Raw genomic sequence first — 15,954 nt, forward strand, 5'->3', positions numbered from 1 at the left:
TCACCTTTGATACCATGATGAGTACAGTACATTGGCTACTTTTTTTTTATCAAGTTGACTAAATCACTGGAGAATGTTTTTGGACACTTGATGTGCCTTGTCCAGACTAGGCTGCTAATAAGGTTAATTTCTTAAAAGACAAAGCTTGAATTTAGCAGGCATTGTGAAAATAAAGGTAAAGGAAGGCCTTAACTCTGAAGTTTGTTTTCATACATTTATTGAAAATTGTGACAACTTCATCCAGAAGACTGGACCACAGTTTAGAACTGGATGACCTGGCCCTGTAAGAGAAGAGAGGATAACCTTGGTTAAAACTCATGCATGCTGTTGGCAAGTCCCATAATTCCCATTTGCAGTAGTTTAAGACCGGGTTATCGTCACATTCATGTTTGTTGGTTTAATCCTACATCAAAAGCAGAGCAGCCCTGTCATGTTTGAACTCTGTACCATCTTACTCTGATCCAAACATTTTGGGTGCAAGAGATGTGTACACACATTGATTAATCCCTTTGTAATTCTCCCTAATTGTCAAATGGGATCAACCACAAGCTTAGAATACAAATTTCTGAGTCAATCATTGTTATAAGCTCTCAAACATTTAACAAGAGGCAGCCAACCTCAGGCATTTAAAGGTTTGTAGTAATGTTTCAGTGTCAATGTGGTATTTATCTGATGTAAATTATATCACCCACATATTAGTTTGGGTAACTGGATCAATACAGTGGCTACTGATTTACCCTGAGTGTACAGAGATATGGCTAATGACCACTTATCCAAGACACACACAAATCAAGACCAAAATATACAGCCCCTTGAGTTTTATGTTTTGGATAAACACCTTTATGACCCTTTATCACTTTATGTAGTCACATGCTTACAGTTAAAATCAACACAAATCACTCACAATATACAAAGAACCCCTCCCAATTTCTATGCTGTCTGTAATAAAATACTCTCTCATAAAAATGGAAGATGACTGATTATTATCTCGGAGATGAATAATGGTCTGTGATTCTCATGGTCACCTACTCTTTTATTTCATATTGCCTCGTTTGAGCATCAGGTTTGAGATCCTACTCCAACTAAAACAGCTATTTCTCCTGCCTTTTCAACATCATTCCCATTTCTTCAGTTTACACAAAAACGTACAAATAGATGTGCTAATTAAAATTCACCAGAATTAAAAATTTCCATCAGGAAAGCAGTGAAGCTAAATCTTTAATGGTACATCTGTCCTCCATAAGAGGTGACACTCAATGTAAAATCAAATTAATATTTATTTAATACTTATATTTTCTGTTTCTGATCATTTAAATGTCAAGCAGTGACAAGATGTACTTTACCGTCAGTGGGTTACTGATAGGATTACTTTCACAATGTGAATTACCCAATTACTACCTACTTTTAAATGAACCAACTGTGAATCCACAGAGAGAGCACAGTGTTAGCGGCAGAGGATATAGGAAGTGTATTTTATGGTTCACTGCACAGATTTAAAGCCAAAACAAAATTACAAAATCAGAGCACATTTAAGTGTTCTGTATCTCATATGAAAAACAGCACACTGAAGGACTAAACATGCAGACATTAAAAAACAAACAAAAAAAGAAAAACATGAAGGACAGCAATGACGCCTACCTTTCTCTTCTTGTCACCACCCAACTCGAAGTGCTTGCATCTCTTGATGGCCAGCATTCTCTTGGATCTACAGTTGGGCTCCACACACTCAAGCCTCAACACAATCTTCTTTGTAGTCTTAGCCTGTACAGACAGTGTATTTGTAAGATTCAACCTCTGCTACAATAAGCCCATAGACGTACACATTTTTATAATTTCATTTAATGCACCAAAGTACTAACTGAATTAAGCAAAAACCCATTGAAATTTTGCAAATTGGTCAATGTATGAGTTTTTGAGTTTGTTATAAGTCATTACAAGGGGTTGTTTTCCCCGCAAAAAAAAGCTCTGATATGATACATGTAGCCTCATGTCTTGACAGTTTACACAACACATTTGTTATTTACACATCTTACAGGACAAATTTGGGGGGGGGGGTTCCTTATAATACTGTGTATAGTCATTGGTCACTGATGGACATGCCTGGCCACAGAACTATGGTTTTAAGGTTTTACTTGCCTTTTTACGGAAAATTGGCTTTGTCTGACCACCGTACCCACTCTGCTTTCTGTCGTATCTCCTCTTACCTGCAAAACACAGTTCAGTTCAGCTACATTTTATAATACAGAAACTTTGTGCCACACAGAACTATGGACCACTCAAAACAGACTGTTTACCCTGAGCATAGAGGGAGTCCTTTCCCTTCTTGTACTGGGTAACTTTGTGGGGCTGGTGCTTCTTGCACTTCTTGCAGTAAGTTCTGCGGGTCTTCGGGACGTTCACCTGAACACAGAAAATAACCCTTGAACAGACATGCAAAATAATCCTGAAAGCAGACTGATCTAATACGTCAAGTTAAAGCTCTCTGGCAATTTGGAAGATACGCACTTAAAGCGTACTAATGAGGAAATACATACGCTGTGAATTGGCCTTACTAGCAACTAAGCAAAGCACAACTAACGCATTATTCTAGGTACAAAAGGTTGCTTCTCAGATAATAAATATAGCTGGCATCGTGTTATGTTAAAGGACACATTCAAAGTTGCTGTTAGTGACCTCAAAACTAATGTGCATCGTTTACTGTGTGCGCTTCGGTTAGCGTACAGGCAAGCTGACGTTAGCTAGCAAGCTAACACCGCAGCTTTTTTTTATTATTACTATTTTATAATTTCTGTGTGAAATGGGTGTATAAACATATCACACATAAACAAGGCAAAGAGTTGAAAGGCTGTTATTCGCCATTACAGTTGAACTCTTAACTGTCCTTAACAGAAAGGCCGGTTCCTGTGAAGACACGACTAGCAACGGCATTTCACCACTAACACAGCAGGCATCTAAAATAAGCGTAAAATAAACACAAGATGTCTAATACTACCATGGCTGCGTGTATCAAAACATTTATCACATAACTGAGTTGACTAGATATGAAAATTACTCTTAAATCAGCGAGATTGCGTTTGATTGAGTAAAGTGTATTCGTGTAATAATTTCATACCATGGTTGCGACCCGATGCAGAGGAAAAGAGGGAGGCAGAAGCCGGAAGCAGTTCTTAAAGTAGACCTCAGCGATGAACCAGCTGAAGTCCTAGTGTCTGCCCCCTAGTGGCAAGGAGAAATATCAGGAGGGCAAAAATTTCAAATAAAGATATCAAAGAGCTCAAAGTAAATGCAAGGAGCTGTATATATTTAGAATTTGTAAAAACACAAGGAGAAGACTTTTTAATTTGTGAAAAAGTAATGAGTGTAAAGTCTGTTTAAGTCCTTGTCCCTGCAATAATCAACTTAACAGTGGGCTGAATGAGAAATCCCCTTAAATAAAAGTGTAAGAGTGTAGGAGCTCAGTACCCGAATATGGTCCTGTGTTAATGTTTAGCCCGCTTCCAGTTATCACCATAACTGTCCAGAGGGCTGATATGAAAATGAGCAGGAAGAAAAAGGGGAAGTAAGCAGAGCCGATTCCTCTCTGTGGGTGAGTTTAAGCTTCTTGCATCACAGACTGTCACATTTAATGGAAGACAAGCATCTGAAGCAAAGGTTCCTGCCATCGCTGCTTAAGACTCTGCATCTATATGTGTCTATCTGATGCTTGACTGTTTTTGGGCATCTGGGTAAGTGACATAGCCCTCTGAATGTAGTCTGTAAGGTTAGTTATGTGTTTCATTTGATAGAATGTGGACAACAGTAGTAGAACGATGAAGATCTGTGCAAGTACTGAATTGAAACCCACCAGTTTGTATGCAAATCCAAAACGAAATGTGTACTCGCCACAAAACTACAGATCATACAGACATTACCTGCTAAAAAGCAAAGATGTACTTGTTTGTAAATGTTTTGCTCACAGCGAATGACTGTGGTATATTCTGCTATACTTTGCTGTGATGAAAACTTGTTATGTGTTGTTTAAACCCTTTGTACTGAGACATCTTGTATCATGAGAATGGTTTAGATAGCTGATGGGGTGATCAGATACTAGTTTCATGTGGTTATCTTGACAACCTATGCATGATATTTTATTAACTTTCTCAATTAGTGTGCACTTTTATACATTAGAATTTCAGACGTTTCTCTAAAAAAGGACTTTTATTCACATGCATCACAGGAAATTGTAATTCCTATTTATGTGTTCTGACACAAGAACACAAAGGTTAAACTGATGTGGTATCTTAATATGTGGAGGGGGGGAGTTCATTGTGGTTAGATTTAACTCTTACAACTTGCATTCTCTTTTTCTGTCTCTGTCTCACACACGCCAACACATACACTCACACACACACACACTCACTCACACACACACACCACACACACACACACACACACACACACACACACACCTTTCTTGCGTATACTACTTATCTTTCAGGAAATGTCAGGAAAGAGAGTATCTTGACAGGTTCCTGTTGAACCAACTCTTTCATGATATGGTTGTGTTTGCTGTGTCATACTTAGAGGATATCATGCAATGAAACAAATAATTGCACTCCATTTTAAAACATGCCCATTAGTATTTATCCTATATTCAAGTCAAGACTTGTCTTGGGTGTACTGACATACTGATACAGTTAGCAATGTTAATGGGTTACACAGATCAGTTTCCCATCATCACTCTGATAGCCACCCAAGTCAGAAATGATTAACATATTTTCTTGTGGTTAGATAATGATATCAGATTCATTTGCTTTTTGACTTTTGAGTTATTGAAAAGTAATAAGTGCAGTTTTGAGCACAATTTTAGTAAATTTCATAGAGCCAAAGGGACACATGTACAGTAACATATGGATTTCACAACCCAAAACCACACAAGCAACTGAAAAGATATGCATTAGAAACTGAGAAAAAAATCCCTATCTCGTTGCAAAGTGTTAAAGTGTTGCTGTGCTCTGCAGAAATAGAAAATCTAAAAAAAAGAGCATTGTATATAGCTGTAAGTGGTGAAGTGGTGTGTAACAGGACACGTCAGGTGTTGTGTATGTTACAGGTATGTAACATACACTTTAAAGGTGCAAATGATAGATAACCCTATTTGATAATGTTAGGTTGAAGTGCTGCAGGGCACTTGGCTTCTTCTCTCTTCATATTGCAGTACAACACTGATGCAACTTCCCTATCAGTTTGTCTGTGTCAGCCACCATGAGTCAACTCCCTTCAAAAAAGAAAAAAAAAGAATATCTCCCTCTGGTTGCCGTGATACAGTGAAATATGGACATACAGTTTCAGTCAACTGGCTCGAGTTGATCAGAAACGAAGACAGGGGCTGGTACATTAGCGTGTTGGCTATCCATTATCAGAGTTTATTGACCTCTGCTCAACTTAGTGATATGAGAAAACACTGGGTTGCGACGAATGAGGAATGAGTAAACAATGTTTCATAGAATAGGGAACACTGCTGTCTGTTCATGACGGCACAAACAAAACCAATAGGTATTGTCACTGCAGTGTGAAGAAATGTCACACTCCTGGTTAGCAGGGAGTGACAGAAGCTTCTGGTAGCGTTACAGTTCATATGATAGAAGGAAGTGCTCACAAGCTGAAAATAGGCTGAGCTGACATACATCTTACAGAGACTCATAGTGAGCATTCAGCTGTGAGAAAAGGGTGAGTTTGAGCATCTGATAATCCATGTTTGACCTGGAAAATGGCACTATGACTATTCCTTCCTTTACTGCACTGTTTACTGTTGTATTTTAGAATAATATGTATCCAGAGCACAGCTTAGACTTTAAAGCACAGTTTTTGCTCGATGGAAACATATCTGTGACGAATGCTTTTTGCTAAAAGCGGTGGTTGAATGTGATTTTGGGTTTTAGTTCTGCATCAGTCTGCTGCAACTAAAGTTGATTTTATTTGTCAGTTTCTGTCTGCTTCATACTAAATGTTAACTCTACACACTGGTCTGTCACTTGTGTATCTACTGACATTAAATTAAGACAAATTATTCAACATCTCAAGAAATGGTTTCACTTTTATCAGCACTTGTTGTGATTTCCTCCTGTGCTGTCAGTTCATTCTGAATGAAACGCTCATCTACTGTATGTACTGAATTTTGTCTCATTTACAGACTCTACATTATTGCTTTCAATTAACAGACATTTGTGTCTCTGTGTCTCATTCCACTCTCATGTAGCTGTTGCCTCAGTTAAGGCCTTGTCTTGTTTTGGAGGTGAAAGTTTCATTTCAGCACTGGTGGTTAGCACATGCTCAGAACAAGACCCAGTAAGCTGTCATAAACTAAGAAGAGACAGGCTTTTTCATTTGCCTACTTATCTTATAATGACTTTATTTTAGATGCATGTAATTGTGCTATATCTCATACAATTTCTCATATAGGAACAATCCAGTGTGGAAAAATAATGTCAACCCATAATACATTTGCAAACCAGATGATTTTGTGGACATTTATATCCAATATTTCCTCACACAGCTTCCACATTAAAAAAAAATCATACTGTACATTTGGGTTTCTGTGATGATGACCAGGATATTATAGCTGAGAGAAACAGATGTGCCACCGGGGGTTGGGGTGTTGGAAACAGAGGATGTTGCTGGCATGAAAAACAGGGTTTATGCAAACTACAGCTAATCATGTGCTGATACGTGCTCACACTCATGCTCTATCCCTTTTAACAGATCTGTAGTCTCATGTGTTGAGGTGGCATATCTCTGACTCTATGTAGAGTTGCTAGGTATTAACTTAAACTCAGCCAAAATACTTTTCAGAGGAAATTAAGAAAGTGTGAAGTGCAACGCAACCCAAGGCTGCATAATAATGCTAAGATAAGCATGGTGATAATAGCTGAGTCGGTCACAGCTGTCAACAGAGCAATTACTGTCTGAGTTGAGGTGCAAATGTACTGTTCAGTGTTGTTCTACCTCACATAAAATAATCAACATTATGTTGCTGTTATACTTTACAGTATTCATTACTTCTTGTTCCTTTGTAGGTTAATTCTGACTGAATCATGTCAGACAGTATACTAGAAGAAATCTTCATTAAACGATCTCAGCAGAAGAAGAAGACGTCCCCTTTGAACTACAAAGAGAGATGGTTTGTTCTCACTCATGAGAAAATAGCCTACTATGATTTTGATCCTGACAAAGGGGTATGTACATATCATATTTGACTCAGATTGATTTTGTTGGCAACCTTAAAAGAACCAAACAGCTTCATTTGTTTGTTCGTCCCTGAGTTACCTGACTGTTTCCTCATCTGTTATGCAGAAGCGAAAGGGTTTGAGAGGATCAGTTGACCTTGAGAAGATCAAGTGTGTAGAGACGGTCCAGCCAGAGCCCAATTCCCCGCATGAGCGCATGTATGCTTTCCAGGTAGACATTTTCATCAATTAACTTTAGATAAAGCCTCATGATAGTCACGAAAAATATAAACCTACAACAATGTAGATAAGCAAGAATACCATGTATCACAATATCAATTTATGCAACTGTAGAATAAGAAGTGGAACATACTCCTTATTCGACAGTGTTTCCCATTTTCTGTCATCATGTAGAAGCAAGAAGCAGCACATGGGAGGCTTGTAACATGTGAAAAAGTTTTCTCCTTGACAGACAAAAACTATCCAATCCTCCAATAGTTAATAATGTGAAAGTCCATTGTTAAGAAGTGAAACCATCTCTCACACTCAAATGAACTAGGGGCTTTCAGTGACAGTGCAGGTGTTGTCATTGCACACATGTTAAATCACAAGACAAGGCAACAAGGTCAAAATGTGTCTGCCTGGCAGTAGCCATCAAAGAAAGAGCAAATAACAGTTAATAGTTTCTTTCTTGAACTGCAGTGAATTCATTTTAATGCAGCTTTTGTCATACTTTTCGCACTGCTCAGCAATGCTGCACATAAGAGATACCACGTGTGACTACTAACTTTTCTATCTATCATTTTTTCCACAGGTCATCTATGATGAAGGGCCGCTGTACATCTTTGCAAAGAATGATGATATTCGGGCTCAATGGATAAAGAAGTTGAAAGAAAGTAAGTATATTCATATATGTATATAGATATGCAACATTATCTCACATTTATGTATCCTGTCAGTCACAGTATCTCATATATGCAATGTTAGAACCTATCTTAATATCACCTAGTGCCTGCGTGAAAGACTGCCTATGCAAATGCAAATGCTGATTTAATGTAAATGTTGTGTGTGTGTGTGTGTGTGCCTGTGTTGCTGTTCATATGTGCGCATAGTGGTGCGCTTCAACAAGGATCTGATGCAGAAATACCATCCTTGTTTCTGGGTCGACGGGGTGTGGCTGTGCTGCCAGCAGGAAGTTAAACAAGCTATGGGTTGCAAGGTGTTGGATAGTAAGAATGGTGAGAGTAGAAAGTCTTTTTGCCTTGAAATCTGCAACAATCAATTATTACATTACATTAATTATTATTATTATTACTGTTGTTGTTATTGTTATTATTATTATTATTAATCCATGTATATATTGAATAATGTCATCAAAAGGCTTTACATCTAAACCCTCTCGGCGAAGGGGATCCAGGAAACCTCTTCCTCCCACCCCAACAGAGGTACATGTCTAGTCCTTTTAGATTAATATTTACCAATTACACATGGACCACTCTGGTCTGTAAATACACCAATCATGTGTTGTTTCAGGAGAAGCCTGGTCGGCCATTACCTCCACAGCCTCCTCCGCCACCTCCCCCTTCTGCAGGCATGACTGTCATAGCTGAGTATAATTACACACCTATGACAGAACAAGACCTGGAGCTGAGGAAAGATGAGGAGTACACCATCCTGGAGATGGCTGACACAAACTGGTGGAGAGCCCGAGACAAATATGGGTGAGAAGAAAACCTAGAGCAAGAGAACTAACTTGCTTAAAACACTTGTGTCATATAAATAAGAGAACAAGAACATTTTATAGTGTAATAAATAACATAATAAAATACTGATAATCTCTCATTTGAATGAATTAAATTTGCATATAGAGTTCTAGGAGCAATAATTTGTTTACGGGATGCTAGTGTAGCTAACTAGCCACTAGCGTATCAGTGTCCAGCCAAGATGCACATTTGATTGTGCATTTGTGTGTATGTATATAGACAATATTAATATCCACGATGTGTTCTGTTCTTCTTTCACAGCAAAGAAGGATACATACCTAGTAATTATGTTGTGGAAGCTGGAAATGGGCTCGAAAGATTTGAGTGAGTATGCGTATCACTGTTCTGTCCTAAATTGGTGAATTATTTTCTTATAGTAAATATACAATGTAATTTTTATGTTAGAAGATCAATACTTGGACAAAGTGCCTGGTTTATACCTCAATGTATTTTTGCTGAAGCAATGAAAGCTGTAGAAACAGCACTCAGAAAATGTAATATTCACCTTTATCTTCACAGCTGGTACTGCAAGAATATGCACCGTAGCCAGGCAGAGGAGCTGTTAAAGAGTGAGGTAAGCTCAGTAACCAATATACACACTGTTATGGGAGGATAGCTTTAATTTGTCTATGCACCTACAAATTGGTTCAACTTAGCTAGATTACTTTTCATTTGAAACTTACTTATATATAAAATATATGCTTATATGTTGTTTTCCATTCACAGAACAAAGATGGCGGCTTCTTGGTACGAGACTCAAGCAAGGCGGGGAAATACACCGTGTCTTTGTTCAGTAAGGGAGGCGGGTGAGTAAGCTCAGTGGTGTTAAAACGTTGTGGCATGGTGAACCATTTATATACAGTATCCATTGGCTCCACTCATGTGTGAACGAATCAAAAGAAGAACTGTTTGTAATGAAAGCGGAAACAGTGGGCGACAGAGGGAGAGAGATGTAAATTTTTCATGCAAAACTTGGACTAATCAGCCTGCAACATTTTTTCATCGCAAAGCCCTTAGACTGAACTACATTGTGGATAACACTGAGGAGATATTACCTACTCATGCATACACGATAAATGACAGGTTCCAGTGTTGATGAAAACCTTCTTTTAAGTTACTCTTCCTTTTCTCTCCACAGGGAAACAGGTGGAAGCTGCAGACATTATAACATCTGCACCACCCCACAGGGCCAGTTTTATCTTGCAGAGAAGCACAATTTCAGCACCATCCCAGAACTCATCAACTACCACCAGCACAATTCAGCAGGTTAATAATAAAATATCTGATTTGAAGTCTCCAATATTTGTCATACAGTAAGCTATAATTAGAGTTGGTTGTAACAGCAAGAAGAAGGAAGTAACAGGAGGGAAGGCAACAAAATATAGGCACACAAACAGAATATTAAAAATGGAAACAGTCAGAGTCTATCCATCTAAAATGTTGGTCTTGCAGGTCATGATGTGGTTTGTTATCTCCCTCACTAGGTATGGTTAGCAGGCTGAAATACATTGTATCTAACCGGACGCAGCCTCCATCAACAGCAGGGCTTGGCTATGGTAAGAGTATGACTATAAGTATCAGTATTACTTGAACTACAGACAGAGTATAAATACACCTGCTTTCTTGGCTTTTTTTTAAAAAATATATTATCTTGTTAATCATTCACCAACCCTCAAAAGCTACATGTATTAACATAATGATAATTGTTAGTAGCAGTCAGGGGCAAAAGCACATTTAGTAGTGAAGTAATAAGTCCTTGGATTGTTAAAGGAATAGTCTGACATTTTGGGAAGTGCACTTACTTACATATTTAGTCCATGTTAGTGGTTACTGATAGTGATCAGTCAAGTGAATAAAAGCATATTTACAGAAATGTTGAACTATTCCTTTAATATGAATGCTGCTGGTATAAAAGTGCTCTTCCACTCTGTCTTGTTTAGGTGTGTGGGAGATTGACCCCCGTTACCTCACCTTCATCAAAGAGTTGGGCACTGGTCAGTTCGGAGTGGTGAAGTATGGGAAATGGCAGGGCCAGCACGACGTGGCCATTAAGATGATTAAAGAGGGCTCTATGTCTGAAGATGATTTCATAGAAGAGGCCAAAACCATGATGTAAGCAAAACTAAAAGAGCCTTAATTTGGACAGAGCTCTCACTCTTGATTGATCACTCAACTCAGAGACTACACATGAATATCTAAATTGAGGCTGTGTTGATTTTATGCCCGAGACTCAAAAAACTGATGTGTCACACCGGGAAGTGTAGGTTCTGTAACTTCTGTGAGGAAAACCAACTCATAATACTTAACTTCCTTCTCCTTTTGCTCAAACCAGGAAGCTTCGCCATGAGAACCTGGTCCAGCTGTACGGCGTCTGCACCAAACAAAGACCCATTTACATAGTAACTGAGTTCCTTTCGAACGGCTGCTTGCTGACTTACCTCAGAGAGGGCCTGAAGCAGCACCCGACAACTGTCCAGCTCCTAGAGATGTGTAAAGACGTCTCTGAGGGCATGGCATATCTTGAGTCAAACCAGTACATCCACAGAGACCTGGTGAGAGACAAAAGATCTACTGTGTAACCGTGCAAAACACATCTTATTACATTCTTACATTACTGCATCACGCTATGTTGAGAGACACTGGAATTATCTGTTTGAAGATAAGGGTGAAAAAGTAATGATTACACCTAAATCAGTTTTGTTTGTTTTATTCTCAGGCTGCGAGGAACTGTTTAGTAGATGGCAATGGTACTGTTAAAGTGACTGACTTTGGACTGTCAAGGTAAAATACCTCACATAACTTACATTGGTTACTAATAAAGTAAAATGCTAAAATCCCCTTGCTATACAAGTACAATTTGTAGGTACTTTCCCAGTTCCATTTTATGGTAGTTTATACATTGACTTCACCACGGTTTAGAGGGAATTATTGTATTTTTTTACTCCTCTGCATTTATTTTACAGTTTTAGTTACAAGTCAATTTGTATAATAAGATTTTACATACAAAAATGAACTTAACATCAACTTAATCATAAAATAATTTCTTCGCAGTGTATACTTTTCCTTCAAGTACAGTTAGTTGACAATATGTCTGTACTTTTACCTTTTTCAAATGCACATGTAGAGCATTTTTACACTGTAGTATTTGTACTTTCACACATAAAATAAAGGATCTTTCACCACTGCCTTAGGTATGTCTTAGACGATGAATACACAAGCTCAGCAGGTTCCAAGTTCCCTGTTCGCTGGTCGCCTCCTGAGGTCCTCCTCTACTGCAAATTCAGCAGCAAGTCAGACATCTGGGCATATGGTGGGTAAACATAATGTACGGTATGTGTTTGCAATTTCAGCTGTCAATTTCTTACACCATTTATAGTCATATAATCTATGTTTAAATGATTTCTGTACTAAATCATAACCATGTTTTCGCCATGTTAACTATTTCTATAAAAAACCTAGGGGTTCTTATGTGGGAGGTCTACACTTTGGGGCGGCTTCCATATGAACGCCTAAACAACACAGAAATAGTGGAACAAGTGTCCAGAGGCCTGCGCCTCTACCGCCCCCAGCTGGCCAATGAAAGGGTCTACAGCATTATGACAAGCTGTTGGTTTGACGTAAGTGAATTTTGTACTGTGCTGTGGGCAGTGGTAGAGCATAGTGAATAGAATGTGTATTTTGCTAAAGTAAAAAAATTTAAAGGCAGGTCTCTTACTTGTAACAGAGCATTTCTACTTTTACTTCATTGACACATCTGAGTGAGTGCTTCTTCCACCACTGATTGCTGGGTGTGTTAAGACAATGACTTTGTGCAGACTGATGATGGTAAATGAAAATGTTTTCTGAGTACTAACATCACAGCTTGTCCTTGTTTTGTCTTCAGAAACCAGATGAGAGACCCACCTTTCAAGAGCTGGCAATGACTGTTCAGGATTTGCTGTATGAGCTGCAGTAGACCTCAAAATAATCCACACCATCACACACAGACAGATCACTCTGATCCCCACAGAGCAACATCTCCAAATGTCCCTGGGAAGTTAACACAATGAAAAGAACAGTTAACAACTTGAACATGAGACATCACAGCCACACTGCAGTCCTCTCTAATGTGAATATGTGTAATGTGAATGTCACAATAACTCAGTGCTTAGAATAGCTTGCCTATCACGTAAGTACAGTCCTATAGATCAGCATTTAAAATGTGTATATTTTATTGAAGGTTATTGGATTAAAAAATATTGTATCTGTCTTTATTGTATTCTGTGGAATGATTATGGAACGTATATGACTTTGCATGTGGAAACAAGCTTTGTAAGAGCAGATGTATTGCACAAATTGCACAGCCAAGTATGCTGGGCTTTGAAACGACTGAGACATGATGTGAAAAGAAAATGACAAAACATCTAATAGGCCTGTTCATCAAATATGAACTGAGGCTGGTATTAGCTTTATTTGTTTAATTAAATAATATATATTTTTAAGAACTCTGTTTAAACCATTGTCACATAACAAGGGTGAAGAGACAACTACAATCAGACATCCATAAAAGTATGAACATACATTGTGATATATTAAGACAGAAAAGTGAAAAAGAAAACCAATAAAATTAAGCTAAATAAATGAATCACTTTAATAACCTCTGAAGCAGACTGGTGTGCACACATTTTTTTAAAATTATTATTTAAATGTAACGAATCCATGTACGATATGTATAATAACTTTTACAATCAGTCATGAATAGCTCAAATGATTTGCAAGATTTTGAAAATTTAGATCTCTGAATATGAAATTTGCCTAATAGGATTAAAAGGTTAACAGTCTTTGTCCTCCAAAATAATTGTAAGGTTTGTTTCACTTGCAAAATATTTCTCTAATTTTCTCCAGACTAATATTGTAAATGGGCTTTCATTAAATAAACGTTTTATTCCAAGTAACTAAGCCATCGAGTTTTTTTTTTTAACTGGAAAATGACGTATGTTTGATGAGAAACGACGTATGAAGAACGCGCTTTGTGATTGGCTGAACTAATTCCTGTTTCCCGTCATCCATTCACACACGTGAAGGTCAGCAATAGAGCCATAAGGAAACCATAATTAGGAAAATATTTCCTTTACGACCTCTTTTTAGGAAAATATGGACGGCCAGGGAGCGACAGCCGACCCTCAGCTTCAGCACTTCATCGAAATCGAGTCTCAAAAACAAAGATTTCAGCAGCTGGTGCATCAAATGACTGAGGTTTGCTGGGTAAGATAAGCTTGAAGCTAGCAATGCAGTTCGGCTATTTGCTTTCATACTCACGTATCGGTGGCTGTAATTTAAAGCCAGCTTGTCTTATATACACGTTAAAGTTGCATGTTCGTGTTTTATTTGTTGCCGCCGAATAAGGATGACAATGCATAGCACCATAGCATTGCCCATTCCCTGTGTTACTCGGTCGCTTCAGTGTTTCTTACGCAAACCGTAACAGTGGAGGAAGAACTAATTCAGATCCTCAACTTAACTTCGTTTAAAACATTTAATTGAAAATGTAAGCTCTGCTTACAAGCAAAAATGCTTTTATTTCTCAACATTTTGTATCATATCATTACATCATCATTACTCATGGGTTAATATCTAATGTCTATTTTACTATACTAATATAACCGGTAATTATTTTACATGTAGCTGCAACTAATGATCATTTCCGTTATGGATTATTCTCCTGGTTATACACTCGATTGTTTGGTTTGTACAAATTCAGAGATTAGTGAGAAAAATCCATCAGTTATCCCGAGCCCAGTGACACCTTCACACGTACACTTACCTCACCATGGTGTAGTGCCCCGAGGTCCTAACTACTGCGGAAACCACAACTTTCTCTCAACCTTTCGCTCTTTAAACAGGCAAGCTCTTGTATAAAATGCGATTTATTACCTTTTACAGCTGAAACAATTAGCTGATGAACCAGTTAGTGGGTTTTTAAAGCAAAAATGCCCAACATTTGGTGATTTGAGCTTTGCTCCAGTGTGAGAATTTGGTGTTTTATTCTAGTCTTGCATTGTGGGAAACTGAATATCTTTGAATCTTGGACAATTCATTAAACACCAAAAGCTATATGAAGACATCAATTAGGGCTCTGGGAAATTATGATGATAATTTTTCACAATTCTCTGATGTTTTACAGAACAAACTGCTAGTCAGCATATTATTGCAGCCCTTCTAATGTTATTTGTAATACCATGTATAATCAATTGGACCTTGCCTGAACTGTTCTGTCTCTATCTCCAGGAGAAATGTATGGATAAACCCGGGCCAAAGCTGGACTCAAGGACAGAAATGTGCTTTGTTAACTGTGTGGAGCGATTTATTGACACCAGCCAGTTCATCCTAAACAGACTGGAACAGACACAGAGGAGTCGGGGCTCGTTCTCTGAGAACATGTCAGACTAAACTGTCACTGAAAGGACTGACATGACACACGGCCCCTGCTCTACGACAAGGCCGTCTGGTCCTGACACAGCTGTCTGAGTGTTGCAGAACTGTCCGATCAACTGGAAGAAGGAACAAGTTGAAGTATTACTTTTCATACAAGTGCCTGAGATTAACACCATGTATGAACTCATGCAGAAGTCTAGGGTTTTATTTGTCCTCCACTTAGTGGCATATGAGTGTTGCAAAAACACTTATATTGTAGTCTGTTGCAAGCAGTCTGTTGTCAAGTCATTGAATTCAAGCCATTTCACTTGTCAGGCTGTGAAACTGTGAGCTTGAATGTGTTAATATCCACTGCTGTAACTAGTAGGTTAAGTGTGGGAGACTGCAGAAAGATGGATGCAAATGGGACATTCAACTTGCCAACTGTTTTTGACAGCTACAAGGACTCCACCACACACACACTGCTGTAATTTAAGAGAATTAACAATGTCTTGACTGAAGAGGCATGATTAGCAGCTAAAGGTTCTGGACTGTACATATGCAATAAACAAAATGCCAAATACTTCTGTCCA

The 15,954-nt window shown here is 38.2% G+C and overlaps 3 protein-coding genes across 4 annotated transcripts; 2 read left to right on the forward strand and 1 right to left on the reverse strand.

The window, feature by feature from the left end:
• Positions 1-200: 200 nt before the first annotated feature.
• rpl36a (ribosomal protein L36A) lies at positions 201-3,216 on the reverse strand. The gene is made up of 5 exons (XM_018694154.1): positions 3,113-3,216; positions 2,295-2,400; positions 2,137-2,204; positions 1,639-1,761; positions 201-281 (listed from the first exon to the last, which is right to left on the reverse strand). Exons 1-5 carry the CDS (start codon positions 3,113-3,115, stop codon positions 261-263), a joined length of 321 nt encoding a protein of 106 aa, XP_018549670.1. The 5' UTR covers positions 3,116-3,216; the 3' UTR covers positions 201-260.
• A 355-nt stretch (positions 3,217-3,571) lies between these two features.
• On the forward strand, positions 3,572-13,216 carry btk (Bruton agammaglobulinemia tyrosine kinase). 2 transcript variants are annotated; one of them, XM_018694150.2, is made up of 18 exons: positions 3,572-3,725; positions 7,056-7,214; positions 7,333-7,437; positions 8,020-8,101; positions 8,318-8,443; positions 8,586-8,650; positions 8,739-8,926; positions 9,230-9,292; positions 9,488-9,542; positions 9,695-9,774; positions 10,107-10,234; positions 10,453-10,524; positions 10,909-11,080; positions 11,301-11,520; positions 11,685-11,749; positions 12,160-12,278; positions 12,428-12,585; positions 12,852-13,216. In XM_018694150.2, the coding sequence occupies exons 2-18, from the start codon at positions 7,074-7,076 to the stop codon at positions 12,921-12,923; spliced, it is 1,911 nt and encodes a 636-aa protein (XP_018549666.1). In that variant the 5' UTR covers positions 3,572-3,725; positions 7,056-7,073; the 3' UTR covers positions 12,924-13,216. The 2 variants fall into 2 exon arrangements, with proteins under 2 accessions (XP_018549666.1, XP_018549667.1); XM_018694151.2 differs by lacking the exon at positions 3,572-3,725 and adding an exon at positions 5,367-5,709.
• Positions 13,217-14,000: 784 nt separating this feature from the next.
• timm8a (translocase of inner mitochondrial membrane 8 homolog A (yeast)) lies at positions 14,001-15,944 on the forward strand. The gene is made up of 2 exons (XM_018694148.2): positions 14,001-14,212; positions 15,236-15,944. Exons 1-2 carry the CDS (start codon positions 14,102-14,104, stop codon positions 15,395-15,397), a joined length of 273 nt encoding a protein of 90 aa, XP_018549664.1. The 5' UTR covers positions 14,001-14,101; the 3' UTR covers positions 15,398-15,944.
• The last annotated feature ends 10 nt before the right edge of the window (positions 15,945-15,954 follow it).

The sequence above is a fragment of the Lates calcarifer genome, linkage group LG8 (assembly GCF_001640805.2).
Source record: "Lates calcarifer isolate ASB-BC8 linkage group LG8, TLL_Latcal_v3, whole genome shotgun sequence".
Taxonomy (NCBI): domain Eukaryota; kingdom Metazoa; phylum Chordata; class Actinopteri; family Centropomidae; genus Lates; species Lates calcarifer.

Coding starts and splice junctions, on each gene's coding strand:
- rpl36a (XM_018694154.1), bottom strand. Junction 2,205..2,294: donor GGACTCCCTCTATGCTCAGG/GTAAACAGTCTG, acceptor TGTGTTTTGCAG/GTAAGAGGAGATACGACAGA. Junction 1,762..2,136: donor AGCCAATTTTCCGTAAAAAG/GCAAGTAAAACC, acceptor CTGTCTGTACAG/GCTAAGACTACAAAGAAGAT.
- btk (XM_018694150.2), top strand. CDS start 7,074: ATGTCAGACAGTATACTAGAAGAAATCTTCATTAAACGATCTCAGCAG. Junction 9,775..10,106: donor TTGTTCAGTAAGGGAGGCGG/GTGAGTAAGCTC, acceptor TTCTCTCCACAG/GGAAACAGGTGGAAGCTGCA. Junction 11,521..11,684: donor AGTACATCCACAGAGACCTG/GTGAGAGACAAA, acceptor TTTTATTCTCAG/GCTGCGAGGAACTGTTTAGT.
- timm8a (XM_018694148.2), top strand. CDS start 14,102: ATGGACGGCCAGGGAGCGACAGCCGACCCTCAGCTTCAGCACTTCATC. Junction 14,213..15,235: donor AAATGACTGAGGTTTGCTGG/GTAAGATAAGCT, acceptor CTCTATCTCCAG/GAGAAATGTATGGATAAACC.